This window comes from Camelus bactrianus, chromosome 6 (assembly GCF_048773025.1).
Source record: "Camelus bactrianus isolate YW-2024 breed Bactrian camel chromosome 6, ASM4877302v1, whole genome shotgun sequence".
Lineage (NCBI taxonomy): Eukaryota > Metazoa > Chordata > Mammalia > Artiodactyla > Camelidae > Camelus > Camelus bactrianus.
In genome coordinates this window covers 39710685-39732965 of record NC_133544.1, presented here as the reverse complement: position 1 = coordinate 39732965, position 22281 = coordinate 39710685, and the positions used below count along the sequence as shown (strand labels likewise).

The following is a 22281-nucleotide window of genomic DNA, read 5'->3' as shown; positions in this document are numbered from 1 at the left end:
CTTAAAAAAGGCAAGAAACTGCCATCAGACCACCTACAGATTCCTAAAGAGAAATTGCCCTTATTCCCTAAGAATTTTTAGAGGGTTCTCTCTCTAACAACAATATCCTATCACAATTCTTAGTATTTTCATATTCTTGTAGATGAAACCTTCTGATACTTCATCTTGTCCTCCACCCCATCTTAGACTCCCATGGTCCTAGCCTAGATTTTGTCTTTACCAACACTGCAACTGCTTCATGACCTCAACTGCAATCATCCTAATCACTTACCTTTTCACCATGGACCCTTAATATCCTAACTCCAATAATTTTTAAATTCTATTAGGATCTATAATCTACTGAAACTACCTTTTAACTGTCTCTCATCCCCTTCAAATTCTCATATCCCACCTAATCTGGTTTAAAGTCTACAGTCTGTTTTTAAAATCACTCCTCTGTATCAACCTCAAATCCTTTAGGCCTCTCTGATGTTGTCATACCAGGCAAAACCCCAACCCTGGTTAAATCCAACTCTCTATTAATAAATTTGCACTTAGAGAGCTAAACAGGACTGGAGAAAACACATAACTAGGTTATTTGGTCTCACTTTAAATTCACGATCACTAATCTGAGTTAGGCCTTTAGTGCTGCCCTGCAATCCAACGACATTTCCCTAGTCTATTCAACTTTCCCTCTCTACTATCTCCTTATCTGTCATACATATGCTGTAATCTCTCTTACCTTGAAATAAAAACCTTTCCTGACTGTACATTCCTTTCTGATGATCCTCACAAACACTAATTCCTCCCTTTCCATTCTCTTGAATCCACTGCCAACAAGGCTTTTATTCTCACCACTCCATAAAAAAAAGCTCAAGATCATCCAGAGCCTCCACATCACTAATTCTAATGGTAGGATTCTCAGTCCTCAACTTGACCCACCAGCAGCATTTGACAGTTTATTACTTCCTCCTCCTTAAAATACTTTATTTGGCTTTTTAATGTCACTTTTTTTTTAAATGTCATTCTTATCTCTTGGTTTTCTACTTTTCTAGCCATCCCTTCTCATTCTCTTTAACTGGATCCTCCTTCTACTTGATCTCTAAATATTTTGCAGTGTCCAGGGCCTAGCCCTTGTACCTTGTTTCTTAACTACATTTACTCCCTCCCTAGGTGATTTCATTCAAGTTCATAGCACCAAATATCATCTATATATTGACAACTTCCACATTTCAATTTCTAGTCAAGACCTCAGTCCTGAATTCCAGGAGGTAACAGCTAAAGATGTAGATTTCTATCTCGAGATCACATTTCTTCTCAGCTTTAGATCCATTTATCCAACCGTCTACATCTCTGCTTGGATTTCTCAAAGAAATCCTATACTATGTCCAAATGCAAACTCATAATCTCCAAACCCGTTCTACCTCTGAAATATGCTCCTCTCCAAACGTGCTGGATATTTGCAAATGGCTGATTATTTCCCCAAACATCCAGAAATGCAGATGTTATCCCAGACACCTCCTTCTCCTTTCTTCATATCTGATCCATTCTATTGATTTTAAATATTTCCTGAATGCATCCTCTTTTCTCCATAGCCATGCCTACTCTAGTCCAAGTTTCCATCACACTCAACCAGACCAACATAGATACCTGCTAATAGTCTCTCTACATCCACTCCTGTTCCTTTTACAATTTATCCTTCACGTATCTTCTCAAAAACAAGCCTGATCATATCTTTCTGCTTCAAATACCTTTCTACTGTTTTTAGGATAAAAACAAGATTCCTTAGTAAAGCCCAGAAGGCCTTGGATATAGGATGCCCACTTCACAAATTCATCTTTCATCAATCTCTGCCTCACTCTCTACACTTTAGCATGGCTAGGTTTCTTTCAGTCTTTTGAGAATATCATGATCCCTACCCTCATTGGATCTCTGCACATAGTGTTCCCTCCGCCTGGAATGTGAACACCACCACGCCACTGCCACCATTACCCATCTCTCTATACTTCTTTAGATCTTCAGTCTAACGCTCTCCCAACTGAGCTATTTCAGCTAGTTTCTCTATACTTCTTAATGCCTACTCAATCTTCAGATCTCATTTCAAGAAATACATTCTCAGAGAAGCCTTCTCTGCCTCCTCTAACTAGATCAACTTCCCCTCAGATACGCTTATCATTGCATATATAACTTAATATTTCTAAGTATAACTTTAAATGCACATTTACTTTTGCAATTAATTTGTACTCTCTGTCAATCTACAAAAAACTTAAGGTCAATGAAGAAAAGATTATGCTTTGTTTGCACTATTATTTCCAGCCCCCAGTGGAGCAGACATGCAAATATTTTTTCAATGAATGTATCAACATAGAAATGACAATAAAAGCTGCTTTAACCATTAAAGAAAAGAATGCATTTAAAAGTAAAAATGGAGTAACTATAGTTCAGGCATTCAAAATAGAGCTAGGTGGCCACAGTGGATATGGTTTTAGATGAATTTTTGCATTACTGAGAACTTGAATTTTCTGAACTGTATCAGACACAAGGATACCACCAGTGGTTCTCAAAACAAAATCTGGAAGCAGCTGCCAGCTATAACGTGGTCTCAAGATCTCCACTTATAATTAACTGTGCCACCATATTGGCCTCCAGCCAATACTTACTTAACAAGCACCCTTACTTCCTGCCAACTCCAATTATAATTCTTGACAATCCATGTAATTTTGTAGTTTTTGCTGTTATAATCCTCCCTCATTTTGTAGTCCGACAGAACAAAAGTCAAGCACTTCTTTAATCTGTGTCTCCCAGGCTATAGTCCTCAGTTTGGCTCTAACAAAACACTTTTCTATTCTTAGTATAGATTGTTTATTGTTTCCCTCCATAAGGACTAGAGTAACCCTAGGAAAATACCACCATTTAAGAATCAAGTAGAGGAAATTAGAAATAAAGCTGTCACAAAATTAAAACAATTAAAAAAAAAAAAGTAAAGAGCATCATGAAAGGCAAGGGAGGATAAAAACACTGAAAAGATGGACCCAGCCATTTTGACAAGCAGGCAGGTAGCGATCTGGCAAAATTAATAGTGCGAGGTGCAGAAAGGAAGTGAACAAAAGGAAAACTTAGGGGAAAGTTCGCATTCTTCCAAATCCCCTGGAAGTAAGATTTTACACTCATTAACTTTCTTGATATACTAAAACTACCGTGACGGTCAGAATGGAACAGTAAATCTAAGGAAAACTTACGTGCCATTTTAGAGTTCAGCCTTATTTCTATCTGGGTGAGTCATTTTAGGCTGACTGTTTACATGACATATAAGAATAACTGTTGTAATAATTCACACCCAAAACGTTCTTTTTGTTTCTCAAAGTACCTTACCTCCCAGAATCATCAAAACAGACATCTGTGTGTCCCTCTGTGTGTCCATATCGCATTGGCTTCTGTGTGGCAGGCATCTTTTCCTCTACTTACCTGAAAATATTTTATAAAAGCTACTATTATTTTAGAAAACAAGAAAGCCAGAGGCTGAATGGGTAAAAAGGAAGGTTAATTTCCTCATGGGCACGCCCTCGGCAGCCCCTTTTCCTACGCCCGAGGGGGACTAACAGGATATAGCAGAGGGTCTGTCCGACACTACGTGGGGGAGAAGACACGCTTCCCTGCGGTGGGCGGCAAGGACGCGGGCAGTGGAAGGGACGACTCACCCAGGAGACCGAACCTCCGCGACTGAGGAAAGGTGAGAAGCAACCGCCGCCGCAGGGTCGCTTCCCGCGCTCCGGCGTGCTCCCACACTGCGCCTGCGCCGTCCCGCCCACGTCCAGCGCAGGTCCCGACCCGGGTCGCAGGACGGTGGCGTCACAGCTGCGCGCCCGCGGCAAGGGGAAAAGCCGGTTGCTGGGGGCGTGAGGAAAAAAGGGACGGCGCCGAACGCGGAAGTGGTGGCGGCGCCGCGGGAAGCAGGTGGAGGCGGTGACCGCGACGTCCGAGATGAGAACCCTGCGCCGAGGAGTGGGGGCTTGCAAACCAGCATCTGCATGGTAGAATCTTCATGAGGTGCAGGAGTGGCTGCGCCTCCCTTCTTCACCTCAGCGAGCACTCAGAGTGATGGTGGTGGTGATGGCGGCAGTTACTCGGACAGCCTCGGTTAAACTGCGCTTCGAGAGGTGAGTGGGGGAAGGGTGGGTTGCTGCCTGGCCTTGCCCTTCGGGGTCTGCTTCTACTTTCCTGGCGCTCCTTTCAGCAGCCATATCCGGGTCCCTACGCGGATCCAACGACTCCTCCGCTGGAGAATGAGATCTTTGGGCATGTTCGTTAAAGGAGAGGAAGGCGAGACCCTTCTCAAGCCTTTAATCTTGTCATTTCTATAGAGATAAAGGAAGGAAGACTTAATCTCAATTTATGGTTCCTGGAGTTCTGGTGTGTACATTAATGCTTTTTCTTTGGGACACTTTAAATACATCCCTTAAAAAGAAAGTAACCCAGGTTTCCCTGTTCAGACCCCACCTAAAGTTCACTGAAGTACATATTTAGATATATAAGAGCTAGAATTAAAGTACCTTGTTGAATACTTCGATCGATCCTTGCAATCTGTGCTAAGGTCTTGGCCATTAAGTTTATGCTTTGCTTGTGTTTCCATCTTCTCCATGTTAGGATACAGGTCTCTAATGAAAACCTTCAAATAGTATTTTTTGTGATACCTACCTTCTAGTCTCAATCGGACCTCGTTTATGACATAACTGAGACATTTTTCTGTTGTAGATATTTTCCTATTGTTTTTCATTTTAGTTCCATTGGGAAAAGTTGCAAATGCATATTTAGACAAGCCCGTGGTATTCTTCTTACCGTGGTGGCATTGTGTAAGGGGGTTGTTTTGAGTACTAGGGCTCCAAATACACTTGCTAGACACTGAGGTTTGGTATATGAATGAAGAGGAAGAGTGATTGGTTGAAAAAGAACTTGGAATTTGTGCAAAAATTAACCAACCTATTGTTGATTTCCCGCAAGAACAGAAGATACCTGAGATGATTCCTTCCCAGTGACTTAGTATTATTTGGAGATGATTCGTTGTTTAGGTAGACTGGTTTACAATTTTTTTTATCCGAGTAAACATCATTGGATAGACTATGGGGTTCAAGATGAGCTCTGATAATTGCAGCCTCTATATCAAATAAATCATTGTGAGATTTCAGTGTAGTACTTCTCAGAGTTCAGCATAAGAAGAATCTGCAAATTTGGAACAAGAGTTACAGCTATAAAATGCCCTAACTGTAATATCAGGAACCATGTGATTTTAAAACTATGAATGGTGTCTGCTCTTCTCTCCTTTCACTCTGCCAAGCAGTCAAGTCAAGCTATACGTTAAAGAAAAAAATTTTTTTTTCTTTTACAAATTTCACACGTATAGAAAGAGCTTGGGGCCCTAGGTTTTAATTTTGACTCTGACAGTTACTCATTATGTGACCTTGAATATGCTTCTTTACTTTTCTGAATGTCAGATTCCTCATCTCTAAAACGGAGATAACACCTACCCTCATAAAATTATCAGTATATAGAAGGTACTCATTGATTTACAAAGCTAATTGTTAATAACGTATTGTGTTATTAACAGGGTACTTTGAATGGGCATTTAATGGTTTTATTTAAAATGGAGTTTGAATCATCCAGTAAAATTTTTCAAATATGAGAAGATGTATTCTTGCTTCTGTCAGCATAATGTTTCCACATTTTCATTTCTGTTTCAAATTTTTAAAAAACAAATTTTAATGTCTTCAGTGAGTTTATGGTCTTGTTGAGGGAAACATTCAAATAGTATATACAAGATGATAGTGTGGTAATGAAATGTGTACAACTTAAATGTTAGAAAAATTGGCTGGTTATTTAAGATGACATAGCCTTTTAAGAAGAAACCAGTGTAGCTGTCTGTCACTGTTTTGGCTGTTAAATTTTTCCAAATGGATTTATCATTAACAGTACATGTGTCATAGGAACCGGTAGCTGAATGAACTCACTGAAAATGATGCCAAGGTCGCACCTCCAATTGCAGTGAAGGTTAGGTAGCTCTGTTCTGTTGTGACCATTCATAGTACCCTTAGGCTCACAAATGTTATTGTTCTCAAAGACAATAGGGTGAGAAAACATGAATATATTACCATTCTACTTATGGCAGTGAGTATTATCTATATAAATAATAATATCATATAATCTTAGTCACTTTATCCAAGAGGCATATCAGTATTGCCTTATGGAAGGAGTTTTAAAAATGCGTTTTGAATAAAATATGTATTTGATGTGAAAATTATTCATCCTGTGAAAGATAAAACTAGAAGAGAGTAATAACAAGACTGAGGAGAGCAGAGTATTGAAAAAAAAAAATTGAAAGGAGTTTAGACATCTGAAGATTTTTATATCTCTGATAGTGTCCTGAAGTGTAACAGCCTATTTAATTTATTTTGGGGGTAAATAATATGTGCATGTGTATAAACTTTCTAAGGTGTTAACGGGAAAACAGTAAAATTCCTACTCTCAGCTACCTAGTTCTACTGGCTAAAGACAGCCAGTATTTGATTTTTCGTGTTGTTACATTGACATTGGATCCTTACCACAGCAAGACAGATAAAATCACTGTTTTATCAATGAAAAGGCTGAGGCTAAGGCAAGTTGTATTCTGTCCAAGGTCACACACTTAACCAAATGTCAGAACTAGAAATAGAACCCAGGTCTTTTATCTTCTGATCCAAGAAGTCTACTGCCTCTCCAACTTTTGCCATAAAACTTAGAATTCAGTTTTATCAGAACATGAAAGCAGTTTAAGTTTAGAGTAACCTTATACTAGTTTGTAGGTAAAACTTCTTACCCAAGCATAATTGTAACCATATGTAATTATTACACAGCAATGAAAAGAATAATATATAGTCAGTTTTAAAAAGAAAGGCTTTCCCTACTATTTCTGTTCAAATCTATATATTCAATTAGCTTGCAAGAAACTACAACTTTTTATAACTAAGTTTGTTTATTTACACCCATAATATTTTTCAAGAATTTAAGATTCAAAAACTTTTAAAAATAGCATGTGTAATATTTGGAATAATATAAAGTGCTTTTTGATATTTCAGAAATGCTGAAGCATCCGCAGCCTCAGATTTGTGAGGTATGTTTTTGTGCGGATTTTCTAGCCTTATATGTGACCTTTGTTCCCTCTCATTCCTTTTCCTGAATTTTGCCACTTTCCCACCTTGTATTTTTAAAAATTAGGTTCTTCTACATGGAAGACTCTAAGAAACACTGGAAAGCAGCTAATATGTATTTTCATTAAGCTCAATGTGTGTTATTTTCATACAGTTTAATCCTGGCAGTAAAAACATGAGGCAGTTGGCACTACCCAGATTTTATGTGAAAACTGAAGCTAAATGAAATTTTTAAAATCAGGTGGCATAGCTAGTAAGTGACAAAGTCTGAATTTTAGATCATGTTTGATGATTTAGCAGTTCATGCTATTTCATCTGCACCATGCTTCATTTTTAACTATGGTATAGTGAAAAACTAGATTGTTAATTTTTTATGGATCTTTAAAACTTAAAATTTTTCTTTTTAGTCTAAATTGCTCTCATAGGAAAAAAGACTGCAAGGAAATTGGCCAAAATGTCTAAACTGATTGACTCTAGATAATTGAATTATAGTTTTTTTGCCTTTTTGAACTTTCTGAATGTTCTATATATTTTATGAGCGTACATTATTTTTATAATTAAAAAATTACAAATTGAAAGGAAAAAATACATCCAAATTATTTTCTAAAAAATTACATCAAATAGCTTAAATATTCTTTTTTTTCTCTGAAGATACCAGAGATGTGTTTTATTATTTTTTTGTATGTATGTTTTTTATTGAAGTATAGTCAGTTTACAATGTTGTGCCAGTTTCTGGTGTACAGCATAATGCTTCAGTCATACATGAACATACATAGATTCATTTTCATATTCTTTTTCACCATAAGTTACTAGAAGATATTGAATATAGTTCCGTATGCTATACAGTATGAACTTGTTTATCTATTTTATATATATTAGTATCTGCAAATCTCCAACTCCCAGTTTATCCCTGAATAGCTTAAACATTCTGGTTTCTAAGATTCTCTTAAGGTTTTTCCACTTTTAGAAGCTTATAGTGCCAGCTCTTAGTTTTCTGTTCCCTCTTCACTTTAAATTGACCTTCTTTAGTGACAAGTCTTAGATGTTTCTCATTATCTTTAGTTAACATGTTCGGGGAACATATGCTCATTTTAATATTAGCCCTAGTTAATGTTTCTCCCACAGTTTGTTCCACAAAAAGGATTTATAATGGGTTAAATGTAGGAAACTATGGCTTACGCAGGTTTCTTAACTGAAGGACCTCTTGGAACTTTTTGCTAAATATGCATTGTAATCTTTCAGAGGTGAAGTGGTTCCCAAACTTGTTTGACAAGGAAACCTCTGTTTCTCTAGAATATGTATTAACATCTTTTAGCACTATTGTCCACAGGAGTTCAAACTGGGGGACACTGGCATAACCAAACTATAATTAGGAAATTAAGTGGAGAAAGTTCAGAGTAGGGAAGGGAGAAGGGAGGATGTGGTGGTGCTAATCAGTGTTTTTTTGTTTGTTTGTTTTGTTTTTGTTTTTTTTAAGTAAATACAGTTAAGTCCCATGAGCCATGGCTTGGTAGCATGAAAAAGGAGATACTTTAAAATATTTACTGGAAAATGAACTTGTATTGCTTTTGTTAACTAGAAAAAAACATTTTTTAGTTCAGATTTTTTTTCTTAATTTGAACAAAACCATTTTTCATATTTTTCCTTAACCTGCCAAGGAATTTATCTGTCAACTACTATCCAGTATAGTCCATTTGTGACCCCTAATAAATGTTTCCATAGAATTGAACTCAAATATCAGACTATGATCAATATTAAGGACTATGATCCACAGAATCCAATTCAGATATCATGGATTATGACCAGAATCTGTTCAAGGAGTTTTGGGGCATATGATGGCGGGTAAACTTTGGAATCATGTATTTGATAAGGAAATTCCCAGGGTTAAATTACTACCAGAAAAATAATTTGTTTACACATTCTTTATGTAGTAAATTATTCTGTGTATGATCAATTTTTTAAATTTAATATTTATATGAATTCTGGTTTTAGATATGCATCAGCATTGAAGACATAGTAGTTCAATGAATAATTCATACAGTAATGCTCAATTATCCAACATCATAGAGAATACAAATGAAGTGTTTAGATAAATGAAGGTTAGCCCTTTAATTATTGGCTTTTTAAACTGTTTTCTATGGAAATCTTGAATTAAAATCACCTTCCCAGCCTTATTCAAGAGAATTAAGGTAAATGTTATTTAAATCTGTTATTAGTATAGAATGGTCACATTCGATTTATTCTTTTATTACTGTCTTTGCAGTTGATGGTAGGACCTAGAATCAAATGGCTAGTGAATCTGGGAACTTGCCTTCTTTTTCTTGAAAAAAGCTTTTATATAAACTTGCTTTAGACATTTGCCTCTTGCTCATTAAGTAATAATATTTTAAAAATGTCACTGTGTACTCCCCAGGGCAATGTAACTTAGATTCCTTCATAAAAAATTAATTATTGAATTAAGAAGCAAAGCAACCTTCTCCCAAGTGATTCTTTCACCCTCTTTAAAAAAAACGAAACAAAACAAAACAAAGACTTCTTGTTAATTACAAAGATCTTTGATTTGTCAACACCTTTCAAAGTATCATCTTTGATTTCTATACTACATAAAAATGATGGTAAAGCTGCGTTCTTTTCATTTTGTGTCTCATTTATCTCATTTCAGTTTGTATACAATTTCAACAATTAATGATAGGGTATTTGAAAGGACTCATTCAAATTCAGAACCCTACACTTTTTTTTTAACATTCAGATTTTACATGTATGGGAAGACAACGAAACACTTTTTCTTCTTTCTTTAAGCAGGTGCTGGGGATTGAACCCAGAACCATGTGCATGCTGAGCATTTGCTTTACCACTGAGCACTTTTTTTAAACTCATCTTTAGTCTTTAAAAATAAAAAAAATTAAAACTTTCTCACTAAAAATTAATGTTTTTATTGAAACCAATATTATTGAATTTTTTAATTTTATGAATTTTGGTTTAATGAAACTTTTGGAAGAGATTAGAAAATCTTTTTCCATGTGTTTAAGTGCAAAGATGTGAGAATTTATATACTTGATGCATTTTTATCATTTTTGTAACAAAATGATGTGATAGTGAAGGAAATTCTGAATGTCTTTTTTTTCTAAAAGGATCACTTCATAGCAAAAGTTTTTTTTAAAGTGGTTACTTTCTTAGTAATTAAGATGTTATCTAAACCATGAAGAGACCAGTTAAATGTTTTGTTTTGCCTTTCTTTCTTAATATTCCTAAGTAGCTTCTCAGAGCCAATTATTATCCCAGTAAACTGCATCAAATTTGTAATTTTGTAAGAAAAAAATGCATAACTTGTCTTAATTTCAACAACATAAGTACTTTGCTCTGAGATAACTACCAAACCTTGTGTGTTATAAGATTTCTATGATTTCTATTTACCAAGTATTGTAAGGATTCTCTTATTTAAGATATGTAATCCACAAATCTATTCCAACAGTGGGGAAACAGTTGCAGTGCAGTGAAAATGAACAGAGAAACTGAGAGGGCTGCCAGCAAGTCCTCAGCTTTTTGGAGCTCCCACTCTTGCCTCAAGAATAGCACTGCATCACACACAAGTAATCATCTGACAATGATTGGAAGTATTGCCTGCCATATATTCAATATTAATAAATTTTAATTTTTAGACAAATATAAATAGAAGTTAAATTTTCTTCCTCCTTTGAAGATTACAGCATTAAGTGACATTCTGGTCTGTATATTGATATGATATATTTTACCAAATATATTTTTGCCATAACAGTTTATAAAAGTGGAAGCATAAACTCAGTTTTCTAGCAAAAGAATAGCTATGTGAAATTTATATAAGGTTATTAGTCTTAGATTTTAAAAAATTGTCAGAAGAAAATACTCTATTTACTAACTTTTTAAGTATAGGTAAATGTATGGAAAAGTCATCTAAGGCAATGGTATTTTTTATTTTATGGAAACTTATAGCATTAGCACATATAAAACAGGTTAACCTAAAATCCATAGATACTTGATTGATTAGTACCTATTATATACAAGTTGGCAAGCCTTGCCAAATATAAACCTGTTATATTAGCATGTAAACTTGTATAGAGTAAGGCTGGAAATTAGTTCTCTGGGGGAAAATGTCAAATTGTTTTATAGCTTCATGGTCTGTTGAGTTTTGGCTGTACTTGGCTTATTGATCCTTTTTACTTTGAAACATTAGTTATCATCCTGAAAATTATATTTGCTCATAAATTTTGTAGTTAGCATTGAGCTAGAGACAGGTATTTCTGTGATTTCTTTAATTATGAACTCTATAAAATTGGCTTACCTGCTTTAATAAAACAACATGTAATATCTGTTCCTTTTTTAGAAGTGAAAGAATATGTTAACATTTATTATATATTTGCTATATTTAGGATCTGAGCTGCTTATTTTACATATATTATTTCATTTAATCCCCAACAGCCCAATAAAATAGATAGCATCAGTATCTCCATTTTCCAGATGAAGAAACTGAGGTTTCAAGGTCATGTGGCTAGTACAAAATAAACTGGACTCAAACTGTATTTCTAATGCCTGCCATCATTGTGCTGTGGAATTCCATCCTTGTCATATACACGTATAGAGATATTGAAAATGTTTAAATAGTTACTTCCAGGTGGTAGGATTGTGGAAGAGTTTTACTTTTTCCTTCATAGCTTTTAAGTTTGAATTTTTCATGGTGAATATGAAGTACTATTTTTATTTATGTCTATTAAAATGATGTACATACCTAGGTTAAAATTAAATTAAGCTGAAAAACTTAGATGAGCTAAGAAATCGTGCAGTCCTTTCCTGCCCATTCCAAAGGCATCTACTTCCAAATTTTTAAACTTTTTTCCGATATTTACCTTCATATTTCTAAATCATTTGCTTATACTTCTTTTTCTTGGTGTATCAGTAGACATGGTTGTGCTCCTGTTATGATAGAGGATTTACCTCTTTTTTAGTCTCCCTCCTCTCTTTCCATTCTCTTATTACACAAAGAGCCTTATGTCCTTGTGTGGTTGTATGGACTGGTTGCTCTCCAGCAGCTCCAGATACCCTGTTTTCTGGAGGTGTCCTTTCTTAATTATCCCAGGGACTCACAATTCCTCTCTTATGTTAAATATCTTGTTTCCTATGTCATGTCCCTTGTTTTGGGTTTACACCATAATTTTTGAAGAGCACATCCTCCTGTATGAGGTAAAATTGTTGATACTTTGCACTTCGGAAAATTTCTTTATTTTATCCTATTTCATTGGTAGTTTGGCTGGGTATCTCTTCAAGGTTGGAAGCTGTCCTCTAGCTTCCAATGTTACTTACTCTTGAGAAAACAGATGGTATTTTATTTATAATCCTTTGTGACTTTTTTCCCTCAGGAAGTCTTTCTTTCTTACTTTCTCTCTCTTTCTCTCTTGGCTTGGTCATATACATTGATTGTAAGAGCACTTAACATGAGATCCACCCTCTTAACAAATTGATAGGCATGCAATGCAGTGTCATTGCCTATAAGACAGGAAGACTTTGGTATCTCCTCTTTATCTCTAGGGTTCTAAAGTTTTAGAATAACGTAACTTGGTGTGTATTTTCCCTCATGCTGGGCACTCATTGTGTTCCTTTTATATGGAGGCTCTTATCCTTCAGTTCTGGGAAATTTTCTAATACACTTTCTTTTATAATTTCTCCCCTTTATTTTGTTGTTATTTTCGGTGAAACGTCTGTATTGATACTCTAATTTTCTTATCTTCTCTTTCTAGTTAACCATTTTTTCCTCTTTTTTATTATTTCCTCAACTTATCTTCTAACTTTCTTATTAAATACTTTATTTCTGCAATCATGATTTTAATTTCCAAAATCTTCTTATTCTCTGATTGTCCCCACCTTGTCTTACTCATTCATTGGTATATCTTCTCTTGACTTGGAAGAAATCTATTTTATTTCCTGTTGCTTTCATGGTTACTGTTTTCTCCAAGTTCTTTATGTTTTAGTCACTGTTGTTTATGCTAGAGGCTTTCCTCAAAAGTCTGGTGACCTGTCATATTCTAGAGTGAATGAAGCACAACAATGCTGCCTAAAAGCTGTATGTGAGCAGGCAGGGCTTGTGGATGGATGAGCTTCACAGCATGCTTGGGTAGCCCTCCAGCTTTTTATTGGAGGATATCTAGTTATCAGCATCCATAGATCTTCTCTCTCTGGCTGTTCTGTTTCTCCAAAAGAGCACCTTCCAGTATCCTATTAGGAGGTATAAGTCTGGCTGCGGGAGTTCTGGAAGCTAGAGGGAAGAAGGGAGCAGGGAACTTTCCTTCTGATTTTAGTCCCAAAGCCTGCCCCCTGTCCTCACTGTGTCTGGCATCCAAAGTCGTGAGCCTCTCTGGTTCAGTTTCTCCAAATAATAAATATCCCATCTCTTCTAAGTGTAGAAGTAACCAGAGAGGTCCAACTGCACTTAAACAAATTTTCAAACTGCCTCCCATTTTCTGCCCTGTTCTCCATCCATATTTTCTGTAGCACCTGGTTCCTCTGGGTCCTGGACTTTGCCTGCTCTGTTGGCTTGCTTCTCATCCATGTTGCCTCTGTGCCTGGTGTCACCCACCTCTCCACTGCTGAGTCAGTCGTTGCTACTCTGTTCATTTTCTGTCCTTGTATTTTGTGACTCATGTTATAGATAATCTGCTAGTTTCACTGAAGATGAGGTTTGTGTTTTTATTTCTCATTTTCCCTTCTGAGAGAACTGACTTCTGAGAGAAGGATGGAGCCAAAAGGTTTTCACTTAACCATTTTAAAAACAGATCGTTCTTTCTTTTATACTCAAAAAAACTTTTTTTTTCATTTTGAGGGAAAATCAAGTTATACTACTCATTAAGAAATTTAATATGGAAGGCAGCAGTTATAACTAAAGGAAGCATTAGAATCACTAAAAGTTTATAGGAGATTCAGTTGTTTTTGAAAGTAGAGAGAAGTTAAGAGAGAGAAACAGAAGCAGGCCCTGGTAAAGGTGGAATGTCATCAAGAGCAGAGGTAGGGAGCTTAGCTCTGATATCGAAATGAAGGAAGATGAGGGAGCTCATACCCATAAAGTAAAGTTGATCACAGAGTTAGTAAACTGCTATTTTGATATTTGTAAAGTAAGTAAATTACCAGGCATCTCGATCCTTGGATGATATACTTTTCACATTACCATGCTGAATTAAAAAGTTGAAATTATATAGTGTTAATAAAAAAAATCTGCTTGGGGCTCCTTTTTAATTTATATCTTGAAAAATCTAAGTGTACGCTCTTAGTAACAAGTATCTCTTCTAATTGGTAACGCTCATTCTTCAGCCTACTTTGTAGCTTCTACCTGTTTATTTTTGTTCAGTGGAATTTACTCAACAAACAGCCAAAACATACTATTGAATATAATTTTGGTGTACTAAGTGATGATGTTTCTTACAAATTAGATTTTAAAATATTTTTCTCTGTGGATTTTAAATGATTATGTACCAGTGAGCTGACTAAATCAAAATAAGTATAATCGCCAGGTGCTATTCAGTGTTTAGAAAAGGGGTACTTTTATGTGGCAAGCCTTTATCATTAATTCACACTTTAAAGTACTTCCCAATCATGTTTTCCACTGCAGATACTTGTTTCAAACCCTACTGCTTTGAAATTGGATCTAAACATTTATTTGGCTGTTCAGATTGTTAATGCTCCTCTGACATAATCAGAAGCTTAATCATTGTTAGAATGTTGAGTACAACTGATTTTCTCAGTCATGAAATTCAATTTTCACTTGTGAAATAGAGATTATTGAATCCATCCCCCCAATTCTGGGCTTAAATCTTATTCCACCTAAGAATAGGTAAGTAGTTTTCATCTTTGACCAATCATTACTATTAGTCTTAATAAAACTCAGTATTTTGCATTATAATTCTAATATATCCAGCCAATTTTATAGGAAAGGCATTGCCCTATAGGGCAATTTTGTCTGCTTGTTTTTCATAATTATCAAGAAGAATACAAGGAAGTGTGTGTAGTACTAAATTTTTATCTAATTCCGAATTTTGTAAAAACTGCCTAGACCAATATTGAAGTTGACCAGTTTTTAAAACAAGTTGACAAAATAGCATTGGGAATTCTGCACGACATTTCTGCTGTTCACTGGTGATTATTTATTTAATAAATTCTTAACAGCTTTTATAACTTAAAACTTCATATTTTCAATCAATAGGAAAGAGAACAAGAAGAGAAGTGAAGAAACTATACAGGGTAATGGTCCTCAAACACCAGCTCACCAGTTTCTCACTATCTTACAAATAATTCCCTGGTCTGCTATGAAATTTAAAAAGTAATAGGAGGAGAGATTGGCAAGATGTACCTCAAAACCAGAAATTTTTCACATTTCAGACATACATTTTGGCTCAGAGAGGAGGCTGGGCTCTTGCAAATTAGCTGTGGGAAGGGAACTCGGATTCTTAACTCTATGGCACTATGAAATTACTAGTATATGGTAACACAGTTTATTAAAATGGTAACAAAAGATCTTGGAACTGCCTTCCAACATTTCTAGTACTTCTTTTAATTTACTAATTATCCTTTTTCATATTTTCATCTTGTGTCTAATTGAGGCTTAATATATAAACTATACAATGTTAATGACAAATGATTAATTTTTTTTCCTTAGATACATCCAGAAAGTGCCCAGAAGAGACTTCCTGCCGGAAAAACTGAAAAAGCAGTATTTATAACAGTGGAATTTGTGGATAATTTGTTAAAATGGCAGAAAATAGTGAAAGTAATAAGAATGCAGATGTAAGGCCCAAAACTAGTCGGAGTCGAAGTGCAGATAGAAAGGATGGTTATGTGTGGAGTGGAAAGAAGTTATCTTGGTCGAAAAAGAGTGAAAGTTGTTCAGATGCTGAAACAGTGAATGCTGTAGAGAAAACTGAAGTTCCTTTACGGAGTCAAGAAAGGAAGCACAGCTGTTCATCTATCGAGTTGGACTTAGATCATTCCTGTGGGCATAGATTTTTAGGCCGATCTCTTAAACAGAAACTGCAAGATGCCGTGGGGCAGTGTTTTCCAATAAAGAATTGCAGTAGTCGGCACTCTTCAGGGCTTCCGTCTAAAAGAAAAATTCATATCAGTGAACTCATGTTAGATAAGTGTCCTTTCCCACCTCGATCAGATTTAGCCTTTAGGTGGCATTTTATTAAACGACACACTGCTCCTATAAGTCCCAAATCAGATGAATGGGTAAGCACAGACCTGTCTCAGAGTGAATTGACGGATAGCCAGCTAAAACAACGGAGAAACATGGAAGAAGAGGTCAACTGTTTCTCACATACCAGTGTTCAGCCCTGTGTCATAACCACTAACAATGCTTCGGGTAGAGGTGGTCGTAGGGCTGACTCTATGATGAACCTGGCTTCAAATAACAGTGTAGAAGATAGTGATATGGATTCAGATGATGAAATTATAACACTTTGCACAAGTTCCAGGAAAAGAAACAAACCCAAATGGGAAATTGATGAAGAAATCCTGCAGCTGGAAACACCTCCTAAGTACCATACCCAGATTGATTATGTCCACTGTCTTGTACCAGACCTCCTTCAGATCAATAACAATCCATGTTACTGGGGCGTTATGGATAAATATGCAGCTGAAGCTCTACTAGAAGGAAAACCAGAGGGCACCTTTTTACTTCGAGACTCAGCACAGGAAGACTATTTATTCTCTGTTAGTTTTAGACGCTATAGTCGTTCTCTTCATGCTAGAATTGAACAGTGGAATCACAACTTTAGCTTTGATGCACATGATCCTTGTGTCTTCCATTCTCCTGACATTACTGGACTCCTAGAACATTATAAGGACCCGAGTGCCTGTATGTTCTTCGAACCACTTTTATCCACTCCTTTAATTCGGACTTTCCCCTTTTCCCTGCAGCATATATGCAGAACGGTTATTTGTAACTGTACAACTTATGATGGCATTGATGCCCTTCCAATTCCTTCTTCCATGAAATTGTATCTGAAAGAATATCACTATAAATCAAAAGTTAGAGTACTCAGGATTGATGCACCAGAACAACAATGCTAGGAAAAGGGTTGGAACATGAGAATGATTGTATGCATATTTTCATTTAATATTTTATTTTTCTTATTATGCCACTTTGAATTTTTCTACAAGGGCAGTTGAAGTGTAAAATAAACCTCTGCCCTAAATTTTACTTTCAGATCAGTTTATTTTTCTTAGGATACAGTAATGTTTAAGGTTACACACTAGGGGTTAATGGATACTTTTGCCCAGGTGTTTGGTTTTTGATTTTATCATTTAGATTGTATACTTAATTTTTTCCTTTTCTTAACTAATTTGCATATGATCCAGGGATATTTGAAATTTGGTAGGCATTGCAAACACAAATAATCTGTATTTCATACTTTTCTTTAAAAATAATCCTTTGTCCTTTTCTACATACAAAATGCTTTGTTAACCTATGCCATTGACATTCCTACACATAAAATAGTTTCCCCATCCCTTTTTAGAGTTGTTTTAAAATTCTTCAGTAAAGCTGAGTGTATTGTAATTTACAATCCACACTAATGTAATTGATGGGTTTTTTGTAATTTACTAATAGGGATGTTAAAGGTTAACAAAATGACTTAAATCAAACTTGATGTGTTTTCACTTTAAGTAAAGTAAGATTACTAAACTTGATTAATCTGCTCAGTAAGAATCAACTGAGGACATATTTCGGAGATGAATTTATTCTATAATGTGGCATGGTCATTTGTTATTCTTTGAATAGATCTTTCTCTCAACCTGGAAGAGTTGCCATCTTCAGAACCTAAGTATTATTCCTTTCTCACTGGAAGCTTTAAAAATAATGATAATACTATTAATAACTAGTAGTTACTAAAGTAAGAAAGCAACGGGGGTTTCTCTGTATTTACTTATGAACTTTGCTTCTGCATAGCACTTTTATAGAAACTCTGAGCTTTTTACTTTGGAGAAATGCCACAGCTTATAAACAGGCACAAATTTCCATTGGTAACCGAAGAGATCTAAGTAGTTTTTCATTATTTTAAATTGAGCTTGAATAAAAATTTAAGAAGTAAACATGGAGCTGAGTATTCAGGGGGCTTAATATTGTTTTGATCTTCAGGTTTCAAATAATTATTCCTATTTTCAGAATTAATCTATTATGGCTTCAAAAAACAGAAAACATTTTGAGAGTTACAGGGCTTATGCCATACTGAACAATACTGGGCACCAGGCATAATATTTTACATTTACTATCTCAAGAACAGGGAAGCATTTTTAGAAACATCATGATCCCAATGTAGTAAAATAGATGGAGTGATCGCCTATCCAACTCTTTTTGAAAGAATCAGTGAATACTAAGTTTCCTAGACAGTTGTTTCTTCTGGTGAGTTGTCAACCCCTTTGTACAAATTAGCATTTTTAGTATCATAGTAATCTATTTCTTGATGCTAGCTTAGCTCTGGTAGAAAGCAGCATCTACTTGGATTGAAACAAATTTTACTCAAATTTCCAAGTTAGGTGTTTCTTCAGTATCATTGCTTTTATGGTGAAGTAGCATTTCCCTTTCCAGTTCTGCTGTTAACATAAAGGTGGCATTTTTAAATAATTGCTTAAATAAATTTTCAGCAGTTATCACAATATTAAACAATCTATTACCATTATCCTCTAGCATTTCTTTCTTCTCAGTGATCTCGAGATTGTCTTGGTTCTAGTGAGGGCTAGCTACTAAAATGGCACCTCTCTTAGCACGGATGAGGCTCAGGATATCAACACCAGTGTCAGAATAAATATCTCTTCTAAAGATGGTATTTCCCTTTTACAAAAGTGGGGAAGTCTCATACTACCTCATCTTTATTGTGGCGCTTTTGTAGATCACTGAGAAGCTTATCTTATTTGCCAATATAACACTTCCTAAATATCCATCTTTAGTGAAAGAAAATTAATAGTATGGTAAGACTCTACCCATGATTATAGTTTTTTATCAGAATTTGATATTGAGACTTTCTGTTTCTATGAAACAATATTGTTTTAAATGTTTTTCTTTTAAAAATAACTTTTTATCAGTACAGAAAAACAAAGGATGACTAGCTACCAAATATTCTGTTAAATGGTAATTTTATAAAGAAAAGTGAAATATAATTACGTTGTCTTTTATAATGGTAAAAATTAGTATTTATATAAAAATCAAGATCTAAGTAGCTTTTCATGATATTCAGACTGGTTGCTTGTGATATATTTTCTCTGGCTTTCTAATGTTTTCAACTTCAAGGTATTGATAGGTGTTAACATTTTCAAAATACTGCCATTTATACAGCCTTGAAGTAAATGATCTAATAAATGAAAGCAGGGAAGAGACTGATTTACTCTGAAACAGTTTGTATTTTTCCTTTGCTATTTGCAACATTGAAAAGAAATCTGGAAAGTAGACGTATAAGATTTGAGAAGGGAATTGTTTACCATGAAGGAAAAAGAAGAGTAATAATAAGTTAGTTAATTTTTTAAAGCATGAAGGGATTGGAATTTAGAAAGGTTAAATCCTTTCTCAGTGATTTTTGAGGATATGTTTGGAAGAACATTCAGTATGCAGAAGCTTAACTCATTAAAAAATGTAAAAATGTAATTACTGGAATTATGTGTAAGCAAAATGAGTATAAGTTTTGAGAGGAACAATGTGGAAAGATAAATATATCTAAATATAAATTTTGTAACTCTTAAGTTGGACATTGTGTGCATTTGAAAAGTGTAAATTTCAGAGTTAAGAAAGCGTTCAGCATGGTGGAAATGTGTAGAGTTTATTGGTGAGAGAGAATGGGGTTAAAAGAAACAAGATAAAATATTAAAATTAAGAACTTAGGCATTACCTCAGGGAAAAGCCTTGACAGTGAAAGGGAACTACTTAATCGCTAATAGCTAGTCTGGACCAGACACTTAAATGCGCTTTGGGAATCATCCTGCACTAACCAGGAAATAAACTTGACTTTTGTATTTCTCTATGAAGCTTTCAGGAGTACCCCCCTTGCTCCCCCTTTTTTTTAAGCTACATCATCTTGCTTCATCCTAGAATTCCTGAAACACGCTGAGTTTTTTAGGTTCTTTGAGCATTTTTATGATTTATGAATTATATCTGATCTTTCTATAACCATGCCATTCACTTAAATAATTCATAGAGGGGATGGTTTAATTTAAAGGAAGACCTAATAGGAAGAAGATTGAAGGAAGCTTTTAGTCAGCCTGCGGCTAGATTTATTGATTTGGTGATCAGACCTGTGTTCTTTCCTGAATTTCAGCTAATGGCAAACTGTGGTCAAAAAATGGCTTTCAGTTAAAGTTTTGATGTCTTATTATAAATAATATAAAGAACGTCTAAGTAATTAGAAATCCTTTTAAAAAAAAAAAGAGCGAATGTGGCAAATAGGACTCATCATTATACAAATTCCATTTCTTTTTATAAGAAAAACACAAACCATTATCACTTATTCATGAGCCAAAGCCATTAAGATAAATCAAGTTATCAGCTTCCTGTTTCTGAAGTTTGGATCATTTTATAGATCCATGTAATAGAGAGCTTCCTTCCTATGAAACAAAAACCTTGAGACCTAACTCTTATAAATACATTTATAGTTTTTGTTAAAAATCTTTTTTGTCACTTTTAGCTATAACCAGAGTCAAATAGGTTATATATTGATTTTAGTAGAGCAAATTTCACAGGAAGAAGATTTAGTTATGTAACATTCCTGGAGACAACACAAGGGAAACTGTTTCGATGTAAAATAGATTGTGTGTTAGGTAATTTAATGCCCAAATGAATAAAGGATTTTAAGTCAAGCAGCTTATTGTTTCTACTTTGGAAAAAAACTTAGTTTTAACATAATTAGTTTTATATTCATTTTTATTTCTAAAGAGCAGAAAGCACAAGGGGTTTTTCTTTTTCAATGGCCTATTAGAAATGAGCAACACGACAAGTCTGTCTATACTATCCTAATACATTAAGAAATGGACACAAAATAGAAATTTTGGAAATGGTTTGGCTTCTAAGTAGAAATGTAGACTAATGGATATATAAACCCAGTGGAAACGGACTTAAGGCACATGAATCCTGTTTCAAATAAAGCCAGTCTTTTTTTTTTTTTTAAGTGAAGTAGTCAATTACAGTGTGTCCATCTCTTGTGTACAGCACAATGTCCTAGTCATGCATATACATACATACATTTGTTTTCATATTTAAGCCAGTCTTTTTGATTTACTTTTTAATTTTGAATAGGTTACTCAATCCTAAATCTTTCTTTGCTTTCATTTCCTAGCACATAAAGTATAGATAATACTATTTGTCACTTGACTTCCCGAAGGTTAATTCTTCAATTTAGAGGTCACCCTTGGAGCATACTTGAAAATAATTTCTGTACAATACTAATGTGATGATAGGTTTTCAAAGTATCCCCTTAGTGAATCCTGCAGATTCACATTCACTTCTTTTACTCTGTAATAGGCTTTCTTGACTTGATTTGACAATAAAGATAACGGTACAGCTTGAATTTATGATTTAGACTCTGCAATTAGATGGACAGTTGCAATTTTCTCTTACCCTTAATAAGGTTTGTGTAAAATTGATGTTTGCCTAAGTTATTTTAAAAGTTGATTACATTTGCAGGAAGTAAAGATAATCACTTTTGCTGTGGTTATAATCAAATCTAAGCTTTCAGACTTGAGAGTGTAAAACTCAAGGACATTTACTTAAATTATGCCGACTTTGCTAGAATTGGATAAATTCTGTATAAACCAAGTATGAACTTGATATATACTTGAATATACAGAGTTTAAATAGTAACTTCATAAAGCTATTAGTACTCTTACCAGTCCCACTTGTATGATCCACCCTTTAACCAAAAAGGAGTGTTTCCATTTTTATTTCTAATCCTTGAAGTTGAATGTCTCTTGGATGTGAGTTCAAATAAAATGATCTGAATAAATTTTCATTTATTAAAACTTCATATATAAAATCCAAAGTCTTTGTAGTTTGTTTTTTAAAACATTGTATAACTTTACCTGGCACATTCAACTTAGAACCTGGTAAGAGAAAATTTTAAATCTG

General features: G+C 34.8%; 2 protein-coding genes across 3 annotated transcripts in view; one reads left to right on the top strand and one right to left on the bottom strand.

The window, feature by feature from the left end:
- Positions 1–3800, bottom strand: part of WDHD1 (WD repeat and HMG-box DNA binding protein 1) — a 57341-nt gene extending 53541 nt beyond the window's left edge. Inside the window, exons 1-2 of one of the 2 annotated variants that reach the window (XM_010962184.3) lie at positions 3678–3800; positions 3352–3444 (exon numbers count right to left, since the gene is read on the bottom strand). In XM_010962184.3, the coding sequence (XP_010960486.2) occupies positions 3352–3428 (77 nt within the window). In that variant the 5' untranslated portion in view covers positions 3429–3444; positions 3678–3800. Of the gene's footprint in view, positions 1–3351; positions 3445–3677 lie in introns of those variants that run through there. The other variant, XM_045522037.2, reaches the window with a different exon arrangement.
- Positions 3801–3849: 49 nt separating this feature from the next.
- Positions 3850–22195, top strand: SOCS4 (suppressor of cytokine signaling 4). The gene is made up of 2 exons (XM_010962187.3): positions 3850–4136; positions 15832–22195. The coding sequence occupies exon 2, from the start codon at positions 15924–15926 to the stop codon at positions 17244–17246; it is 1323 nt and encodes a 440-aa protein (XP_010960489.1). The 5' UTR covers positions 3850–4136; positions 15832–15923; the 3' UTR covers positions 17247–22195.
- Positions 22196–22281: the final 86 nt, after the last annotated feature.

Excerpts from the sequence above, each read along its gene's own strand:
- SOCS4 (XM_010962187.3), top strand. The coding sequence starts at position 15,924 with ATGGCAGAAAATAGTGAAAGTAATAAGAATGCAGATGTAAGGCCCAAA.